Source organism: Eleginops maclovinus, chromosome 17, assembly GCF_036324505.1.
Source record: "Eleginops maclovinus isolate JMC-PN-2008 ecotype Puerto Natales chromosome 17, JC_Emac_rtc_rv5, whole genome shotgun sequence".
Lineage (NCBI taxonomy): Eukaryota > Metazoa > Chordata > Actinopteri > Perciformes > Eleginopidae > Eleginops > Eleginops maclovinus.
Genome location: NC_086365.1, coordinates 837650 through 848077, shown reverse-complemented (window position 1 = coordinate 848077; position 10428 = coordinate 837650). Strand labels below are relative to the sequence as shown.

At 45.0% G+C, this 10428-nt stretch overlaps 1 protein-coding gene across 1 annotated transcript; it reads right to left on the bottom strand.

Annotated features, from left to right (window-relative positions):
- On the bottom strand, positions 1-2511 carry LOC134879496 (putative per-hexamer repeat protein 5). Its single transcript, XM_063906044.1, has 3 exons — positions 2484-2511; positions 837-1034; positions 1-722 (listed from the first exon to the last, which is right to left on the bottom strand). The coding sequence occupies exons 1-3, from the start codon at positions 2509-2511 to the stop codon at positions 1-3; spliced, it is 948 nt and encodes a 315-aa protein (XP_063762114.1).
- Between the last annotated feature and the right edge of the window lie 7917 nt (positions 2512-10428).

Here is a 10428-nt window from a genome sequence, read left to right as displayed (position 1 = left end):
CTAAGGGACGCAAGGCCCGGCTACCAGCCCGCGCTCCTGCAACCAATCCTCCTGCAGCCAAGCCTGTCCTATCGCCTGTCCAGTCGACTCGAGCCTCGTCTGTCCAGTCGACTCCAGCCTCCCTGTCCAGTCGACTCCAGCCTCTCCCGTCTCATCACAGGTTCCGCTGACTTCTGATCCTCTCCCGTCGAGGGTCCCGCCAAAACCTGCTCCGTTGGGGGTCCTGCCGTCACCTGTTCCGATGGAGGTCCCGCCAACACCTGCTCCTATTCCGTTGGGGGCCTCGCCATCATATGTCCTGTCGGGGGTCCCGCCAACACCTGTTCCTGCTCCGTTGGGGGTCCTGCCATCACCTGTTCCGATGGGGGTCCCGCCAACAACTGCTCCTGCTTCGTTGGGGGTCCTGCCGTCACCCGTTCCGATGGGGGTCTTGCCTACACCTGCTCCTGTTCCGGTGGGGGTCCTGCCAACATCTGCTCCTGTTCCACCGGGGGTCCTGCCGTCACCTGTTCCGATGGGGGTCCCGCCAACACCTGTTCGTTCTCCGGTGGGGGTCCCACCAACACCTGTTCCTTCTCCGCTTGGGGCCCCGCCTTCACCTGCTCCCTCGGGGGTCCTGCCAACGCCATCACTTGCTCCCTCGGGGGTCCCGCCGACACCAGTACATGTCCCGCCGACTCGAGCGCTTGTGTCGTTAGTGGTCCCGCCACCTTCTGCCCGTCCTCCAGAGGGGCCCCATCACGGGTTCTGTCGCCCTAAGGCCCGTCCTGCCACCCTAAGGCCATCCTGGAGCATGGTCCTGTCCTCCTCCATCCCGTCCTCAAGAGGCGTCTCGCCGTCCTCTAGCCCGTTCTCCAGAGGCGTCTCTCTGTCCTCCAGCCCGTCCTCCAGAGGCGTCTCGCCGTCCTCCAGCCCGTCCGCCAGAAGCGTCTCGCCGCCCTCCTGCCCGGCCCCCAGAGTGTCCCCGGGCCCACCTGGTCTAGTCCATGTTACCTGCCTGTTCCTGTCTGCCTGTCTGTCTGCTCCTGGTGTCCCTGTGTCCCGTTTAGTGTAGGTGAGGGGTTTTTTTGTTTAATAGTACAGCTTTAATTTGAGTAAAGCTTGCCTTTTTTTTGGACCCATACCTGCCTCCCTTTGTTTTACTGCACTTGGGTCCTGTTACCACAACCCTGACACTATCCCAGAGTCGGCGCCAGAGCAGATCTACTGGAGGGGCATTGGGTCATTGGCGGGGGGGGGGGGGGGGTTTGCTTTTGTGACATTAAAAACTCTTTAGCAACTTCGAACTCAGCGTCAATTATAGTCGATTGTGACAGATCGAGAATACGCTTCACAGCTGGTAGGAGGGGCATCAATGACCGCTAGGGGGGGCACGGCCCTCGAATGCCCCCCCTTAGCACCGGCAATGCACTATCCCATCGCCAGTTTCAGCTGTTCCTGCTTGACACCCAGGCTGAATATGGAGACGTAATATATGACAATGATGTGAAGTGGCTCAGTCGGGGGTCAATCTGAAATTCTGAATGTTTTGAATGGTAACATCTAGCACTATTAACAGTAAAAAGGAAAAAAAGATAGATAAACGGACAGTGAAAATTGTGTATTTGTATGTTCAGTAAATAAAGTTGATGTCAGGAAACAATGCTAAGTTCTAATTAAGTTTAAAACAGTGTAATTGCTACTCCAATTTATCTCCGCTAGCTTACATAGAAGAGCTAGAAAACTAACATAGAAGAGCGTGTGGGAAATGTACATTTTGCATTTGACCCATCCTTGTGCTAGGAGCAGTGGGCTGCCATATGTACGCTTATACAGGGACACCTCGGTAGCACTTGGTCTTTCGGGGACTTGAACCAGCAACCTTCAGGGTCCCAAGCCAAGTCCCTATGGACTTCACCACCAATGGCCACTCTATCTTGGTACTGTTAGACTTGAAAGCTGCTTTCGATACCATTGACCACAGCATCTTACTACAGGGATTATAACCGTTAATTGGCATAAAGGGTACTGTACTAAACTGGTTTAGGTCATATCTCTCAGAACGGCTTCAGTTCATATCTGCGCATGATGAATCCTCAATGGAAACAACACTCAATCATGAAGTGCCGCAAGGTTCTGTCCTGGGACCCATTTTGTTCTCTCTATATATTTTGCCATTGGGCAATATTATAATATTTAATACATTTTCATTGTTATGTGGATGATACACAGCTGTACCTATCTTTCAAGCCAGGTGAACACTCTCAATTAACAAAACTACTAACTAAGAATGCCTGTCAGATATAAAAGCATGGACAACCTGCACATATTTATTAAACACTGACAAAACTGAAGTCATTTTACTTGGCCATAAACAAATCTGGAATGAAGCATCAATTAACATTCCGACTCTTGATGCTATTACCTTTGCCTCCAGCTCTACAGTAAACAATCTTGGCATTATCTTTGACGAGGGTTTGTCCTCCACGTCACATAAAAAGCACCTTTCATGGACTGCCTCCTCTGACACATCGTGACTCAAACCGATGCAAAAAACTCATTCATGCTTTTATAACATCTATGCTGGACTACTGCAACTCCCTTTTATCAGGCTGTCCCTTAACATCCATTAAAAATATTCAGCTGGTACACAATGCGGCAGCCCGTCTACTAACAAAAACAAGGAAAAAGGAACATATCACTCCAATTTTAACAGCTCTCCACTGGCTCCCAGAAACGTCTTCTTCTTACGTACAAAGCACTAAATGGAAAGGCAGAGTCGGCGTCAGAGCAGATCTACAGGAGGGGCAATGGTTCAGCAGTGGGGGGGCACTGCCGTTTGATAAATATTTTAAAAACAAAATGTGTTTTTCTTTATTAATAATAATAATAATTTCATTAGCAAATTTCGTTTTTTGTTGTTGCTAATTTCTATATCATGTCACTCAGGGAAGCTACACCGGGCACATAACTGAAGCGTTCCGTTCGCGACACTTAAAAAACAACAACAACAGATTACCCACCTCTGACATGTCAGAAATAGTTTTAAATGCACCTCCAGAAAACCATTTAGTAGGCGGTAGGCTGGTTATATACATATATACATTTAGACAACCTCATCATCATAAACAGGGCCCTGTACAACATAGCTATATTAGGTCTAGGTAAAATGACCGGACGTTATCGGCTGACATCACGACATATGGCCTAGGCACGCATTCGGGCAGCAAGTAGCCTAACAGACAAGCCACACACCAGGCAGAAATGTCATAAGCCCATGTATTTTACAGGCAGCCGAGTATAAAACACAAATGCAGATAGACCCAGTAAACGTTAATCAACAATTCACCTGCTTAGGCCTTATCATGAAAGCCAGGGCTGGCTTCAACAAGTGAAATTAACAAACAACAATGTACGGTCAGAAGAGCTGCAGGCGACGAGTGTTGCTGCTGAACTTTCGAAGTACTGTGTCCTTCCATTCGCTTGTGCATTTGCAAGTCAAGTCTTTTTCGAATGCAAGTTGTACCAACCGGGCCTTTCTCTCGTGTAACATTGAGCGTCTGTGTTCCGAAAAAACATTTCTCAGAGTGGAGAATGAATTCTCACACATTGCTGTAGATGCACCAAATGTTAATGCATGTTTAAAAGCAGTCAGCACACTGGGCATGGCAATCAGATGGTTGTGGTACTTTGAGATGATGTGCTGTATGGTCCAGTCTCCCTCCATTGCTTGCTTTTGTGACATTAAAAACTCTTTAGCAACTTCGAACTCAGCGTCAATTAAAACTGATTGTGACAGGTCGAGAATATGCTTCACAGCTTTCACATCAAGGAAATGATCACCTTCAGGATTTAGTGCTGCAAGTGCACTTGCCAGTTGTGAGTTGCGCTCGCTGAATCTACGCTCCAGTTCCCCAACCACCAAATCAATCGTGTTGTAGTACAATCTCCGAAGTTCAGTTTCGCAGTCATCATCACCTCTGGCTCTGTATCCTCCTGTAGGCCCCATAACGATGTAACCATCCATCCGTGTGTTCTCTGTGCGTCTCCGTTTGGGCCCAGGTCTCAGTGACTCGCTGGTGGCTGTGGCAGTATCCAGCACCTGCTTAAACTCCTCATCACAACGCAGTTTTTTAACACATGCTGTTGCACTCGCCACAACACTTAAACCCGTCAACAAGTCAGTGTCCTCTCTCTGTAGAAGCTTGTTCGGTGGATCCAATAGAGAAAGGACCCTGTGGGTTAAGTTGACAAGGAACATGAAACTTGGCTCAGACACCTCGCGTAGTAGGCCAGTAGCTTCCATTCTCGTCACTGCGCCATAGTTCAGCACTGTGTCAGCATCGGTCAGAATCGATTTGATGTCATTGAAAGACTTACGAATGACTGAGACAGTGGCAAGATGCCCTGTCCATCTCTGCTCCAGAAGACGTTTAAGCTGAACACCTTTGTAATGCATAGCAACCGTTGGCGTCCTACAGAATTTGTAGAGGGAATTGCAAACCTCAAAAAACTCTGAAAGTGCAGACTCTGCAGACATGACATGGACCACAACCAAATGCAACTGATGGTTGAGGCAGTGCACATACGGAATCTCACGTTCAAGTCTCTCCTGTAGAATTTTCTGAACACCACCACGTTTCCCCGACATAAGCGAAGCTCCATCATACACCTGACTCAGAATTTTTGAGGTATCCAGGCCAACCGTGTTCAGCTCTGTGAGAACGGTATCAGTTAATGTCTGTGCGTCACCTTTCTGACAAGTAGCGATGCACAGTAGACGCTCTGTAACTTCGTATGAATCATTCACAAACCGAAGCACAATGGAAATATTTTCACATCCTGTGGGGTCACGCGTTCCATCAACTTTCAAAGTATAGTAGGAGTCACCAACTTCTTCCACTATAGCCTCTGTCACGACACTACTGAGTGTTCTTATTAGTTCATTTTGCATATCATGACAGGTGTAAGTGGCATTGCGAGGGATTGTCTTCACGACATTAGCCAATTCAGGATCCTTGTGGATGGTATAATTAAGCATGGAAAGGAAAAGTTCAGACCCCCCCTCCGACATGTCATCAAAAGCATCAACCTTCCCCCGTAGCAGCAACTGGTTTCCAACCAAGAACCCAAATATATCGATTAGTGACGACACATAATACCGGTTTTTCTTCAGTTGGCTTGCATTGACAAGGGTTGATACCTCATTCTCTGTATTGCGACGCATCTCTCTCTCTTTCCACATTGCATAACAAGACATGTGGTCCTTCGAAGTTTCATGTTTATGAAATCCACGGTCTTTGGCCATAGCGTGTTTCCAGTTACGATAGCCCACATTAGCGAAGGTATCCAATGTTCCAGATTTTCTAGTGCAGCTGAACATCCGACAGCAAAAACAAAATGCTGCGTCTGCCTTGACACTATACTCCAACCACTCTGTTGTGAAACCATTTCTCAACAAATGATCGCCCCTTACCATTGTAGTCAGTTACAGGATACTGTTTTAACACAATTTGGACAGGCCCGTCAGTCCCCAGATCATCAACCACTGTCCGCTGGCTAGGCGAGCTTGTAGATTGTTGCGCTGCGCTGGTTAAGACCGTTGGCGGTTGTCCGAAGCTAGCGTTAGCCGAAGGGCCAGGACCAAGTCGACTCTCAGAGACCGTGGCTGTACTGGTGGTGGTGGTGGCTGGATTGTCAGAGTCTACTGCTGGAAGAGGCTGGTGAAGAGGAGGAGGTGGAGGTCTAAGCCATTTTCGTAAATTCATTGTCGATAATTAGGCCAACTGCATTATGATATAGACGGACAAACTTTTCAATTTCAAACCAACAACTTGAAATGGATTCTGCGCGCTGCAGCTCACTGTTATGTTTAGAATGCGAAATCAAATGTATCAAGTTTATTCAGCGACCAATGAGCGTTGACCAAGCCTAGTAGCCTGCTATGCATGCACAACCAAAATTATGCGTTCTCACCGTTCATTTTATTTTATTTCATTTAAGTTACACTTTGCACATTTAATATTCAAAGAATAACTGAAAGGGATATTTTTTTTGCCGAGGTAAGTCCTGTGGTAGGGGGGGCATCAATGACCGCTAGGGGGGGCACGGCCCTCGAATGCCCCCCCATAGCGCCGGCACTGTGGAAAGGTACCGTCATACCTAAAATATATTTTATCCCCTAGTATCCCTCTCGGGCATAGTTCACTAACAGGCGGACCGCAGTCCGGGTCCGGACCCTGACACCGATCTATACGGACCTGGACCTATAATCAATACATTAATAAGGGATTTTCATTTTGACGGGGCAGTTCCATTTTAACCGGCGCAGTTCCATTTTAACCGGCGCCTACAGGGGGCGAAAGATACTAATTAGCGATAAAGGGAGATAAACACAAGAAGAAGAGACGAGTTAGCAGGAGACAGAGAGAGAAGATGGAGGGAAGAGTGAGGGGAGAGACGAGTTAGCAGGAGACAGAGAGAGAAGGAGGCTGAGGAGAATGTTGTTGCTGTATCTGCTGTAGTAATTTGTTCTTTTCTCAGAACCGCATGGCATGCCTCTCTTCAGGTTGGTTCTAGCAGCACTGTACAGAGCTTTCTCACCAAACCTGAAGGGGGTGTTGCGGTCCTTGAGGAGATATCTGACCCCCTCCATCCCATTCTGTAATGCCCACTGAGACAAACATGTCTTGTGATTTTGGGCTGTATAAATAAACTTTGATCTGTTTGGAAAGGTAGAACTATCACTTTTCTCAAATGAAGTTCCCTTGATAACTCTAGATACATTACAGTCCTGCAGAGAAAGACACAGGAAGGGAGAGGAAAAGGACTTCATGTTGATAATCAGTTTGCATTATGCAAATTTTATGGAAAGAGCCCCGGGTCCATGGCGTGCTGTGTGCCATTAACTTTTAATGGTTAGTTATGAAGGTTACCAAAGCAGAATGACATATATAAAAGTCAGTGTTGTAAGTCATGATATATATATATGATCCTTAATGTGTTGTTAAAGCACGTAAAGAAGGCCTCTGGTGGGGTTGAATGAGGGTCTCCAAAGAGAGGAAGAGTTGCATTGCCCTGCTCTCGGGAACATCTGTGTTGTGATTGTCTCTTCTCACACCAACAGGCTGGACAAATCAGGGTATCCTGATTTGTCAGACACAGGTTTTATCTTTCTCCTGCTCAGCCCGTCTAATCTCTTTTCCCCTGTTCATTACACAGCCTCTCTGGCTTTCTGGAGGTGGGGGGGGGGGGGGGGGGGGGGGGGGGCTGACTGAGAGCTAATATTCTCAGTTCTGACATTCATTCCACCATTATCTGCTCTCTCTGAGATACCTCTGTTCCCTAGGAGGAAGAAAAGAAAGGATTTTCTCATCAACTCGTTGACTTCTTAAAGTCTTTGTCCCTCTTCCGTGGGAGCGTCTGGATGCTGCCGGTTTCCCCAGAGCACGTAGTGAATCTGTCCCCGACCTTGGCTGTCACCAGCAGGTTTTCATTAAGAAGCCTTTCGGTTGCCAAGCAGGGAGTGGAGTGCTGCTTTGCGCCTCGTCTTGTGGATGTGTTTTAATCTGCTGACTCCAGAGACTGTTCAAGCAAACATCTTACTTCCAACAAGAACAAACACATTTATATTTAAACAGTGATTCTTGTGCAGAAGTGTGCAGTGAGCTACTTGCTATTCAGCGAGTGGAGCAGCACAAAGCCTCTGGGATTCAGCTCTGTTTCAAGAGTTTGCTATAAACTTTGCAGATCAAGTTAAAAGGAAATTCATTGAAGGTCTTACATTAAAAAAAGTACAGAGTGCAGCCGCTGAAAGCCACATGTATCTGCTGCTGAGTTGCTATGTTTTTCTTTATTCGGAGTTGGAATGAATGAATGGGCTATTTTCAAATAAAATGATGGGGTTCAGATGTAAAGGTATCCCTCTGTAGTGATTGTCAGAGTCAGCTTGATACTGATACTTTTATCTAACAAAACATTGTAACTTCAAAACAAGTTGTTCACAAAACGGATAGTTTTTAGCTTGATCGGCACACTTTGCATCACACATTTTCAGACCAATCACAGCCAAGACTCTACCTCCTCATAGAGCTCATTTAAGCAGCAGTGGCACGCTCCCCCTTTTAGCACTGGCACAGATGGCCTCCAGGTCTGAACAAAGGAAATGGTGAATGATATTGTGATTGTGTTTTTTGAGTGAAATATATTTAAATACATATTATTTTTATGTGCCTATGTAAATGTATATTATAATCTTCAAAATTAAATAAAAACCATTCTTCAGAGAATGTGCCTACCTTTCTTAACAAACAACTACTTTAACCAAATGTTAGTGAGAGAGTGTGTGCTTTCTCACAATAGTTTAACATAACATAATACATAGTATTAAATAGTCACTATTTTAGAAGGTTAGCAGTAAAGGTTTGAAATGGACATCGACTAACCTCGGCCTGGTGTGGGAGTACAGTTGGGGACTACAAATATTTTCATTCACAAAATAGGAGCATAACAGAAAGGTTTGAGAACAGCTGAGAGATGTGCAGATATTTAAACAGTTGAAACACTGACCTGCTGGTAGCCGCAGATAAAGAATTATTAAAATAATTGTCTAGCTTAAAAATCTAACCAACGGTTGTATAAAAAAAAAGGAGGCTATTCCCTTTTTAAAACCTAGCCGTTGAGAGACTAAAAATCAGCGAATACTGTTTATGTAATTTAATAAAAGTGTTACTTAGTTAATAATACAAGAAAAGATAACTAATGAATCAATGTTGTTACTGAAGCAAAGAACCTGAACTTACAGTTACTGAAATAAAAAGGCCCTATGTTCACAGATTTAGAAAAGCTACATTACATCCGTAGTAAATGGCTACTGGATAAAAGGTTGGGCGTAATTGGCTACTAAATTGGGAGAAAGGGGGATAAAATCTGATACTAATTCATGAAAAAGGAAATGTGGGAACATATGGCCTTATTTTGAAAAAGATCTTGGAAATGAGGTAACATATGGCTGAGGGAACATAGGGCTGAGGGAACAGGACTATGGGAACATAGGGCTGTGGGAACATAGGCATGCTCCCAGATAACTGGCCCACGCCTGCCCCCCCCCTTTTCGTTGTCAGTGAGGAACAGAGTCATAAAGTCGGAGAAGCTCATCCGACCATCCCTTTTTTGCTCATTTCCATTTCAAAATAAAGCTTGTATTGTGTTCCCTTCCAATCGGTTTGGTTTAACAAACATCAAAACAATATAGAAATAAGCTTCATCAGCCACAACTATCAATAGAAAGACTGATCTGGATTCCGCCTGAGCGGCCTAACGAATGCATGGCATTCAGCCCAGCCACGGCAGACAATACAAAACAGGATTTCGAACGCGTCCACCCACACACCGGAAAACTATACGCAGGCTGGCTATTTGTGTGTTTCGCAACATATTCTATGGTGGTAATATCTACTGGGAATTGTAGTTCTAAAATACATTTGTATATTTCTCATAGTTATAAGTTGCCAGTATTTAAACTGTGTATGCCCCTGACAGTTTAGGGGATGGGAAACCCATTGGTGTTATCAAATAAAAAATATATAATTGATAAATGGGTGAAAATTGCTTGTGTCAATATTGGACACTATTCAAATACCCTCATGGCAGCTAAGGTCAGAAGATTTTTATTTAACAGCTGGTCCTATGTCTCTGACCCCTCCTGTTGTCAATTGATAAGCTTTGAAACATGCACATGTTAAGGTTCAGAGGGACATTTTGCAAATATGGCAGTATCTATCATCTTCAGATCAACATGGTGTGAAGATATTATTGATTTTAATAACTGTTTAAGCGAAATCATTACGGTAGACCACAACCTTAAATACACAAGTTTATAGTGAAATGTGGAGGTGCTGAGAGAGGATGCTGGCGTTATTTGTTCGCCGCTTCTCCGCCCACGATTTTTGGGTTTGATTGCTTTTACATAGTTTGATCGCTCTTATAGTTTTCCTGTGCTATTTTGCGATTTGTGCTATTTATACGAGCCTTGTGCTCTAGTTCAGGGGTTTTCAACCGGTGGTCCGCGGACCCCTGGTGGTCCGCGGCGGCATTGCATGTGGTCCGTGACAAGAGCCTATGTTGATCAGTTCACATTGTTTTTTTTTAAATATAAATTCGCTTTGATATTTCAACACATTTCCAGAATACCGTTACATATCGTGAAAAATATGTTTAAAATAATATAAAGGAAATTCAAGCTGACAGAATGTAGCCTTGCGCCTATCCAGTCTATGGTAGCCTGTGATTCGCTAATGGTAATGAGTTGCGTCGCTAACCTCACTTATTATTCATTACGTACAGTCTTGCGAGCAAAGTTGACACACATTTATAAGCATAGCCGACGAGAGTATTTTAAGATAGGTTGTAGTACAGCAAACATTTGTTACATATGTACTAGTCTAGCTA

Coding starts and splice junctions, on each gene's coding strand:
- LOC134879496 (XM_063906044.1), bottom strand. CDS start 2,511: ATGTGTCAGAGGAGGCAGTCCATGAAAG. Junction 1,035..2,483: donor GAGGAGGCAGTCCATGAAAG/GTGCTTTTTATG, acceptor AACGGGACACAG/GGACACCAGGAGCAGACAGA. Junction 723..836: donor GGAGAACGGGCTAGAGGACG/GCGAGACGCCTC, acceptor GCCCCTCTGGAG/GACGGGCAGAAGGTGGCGGG.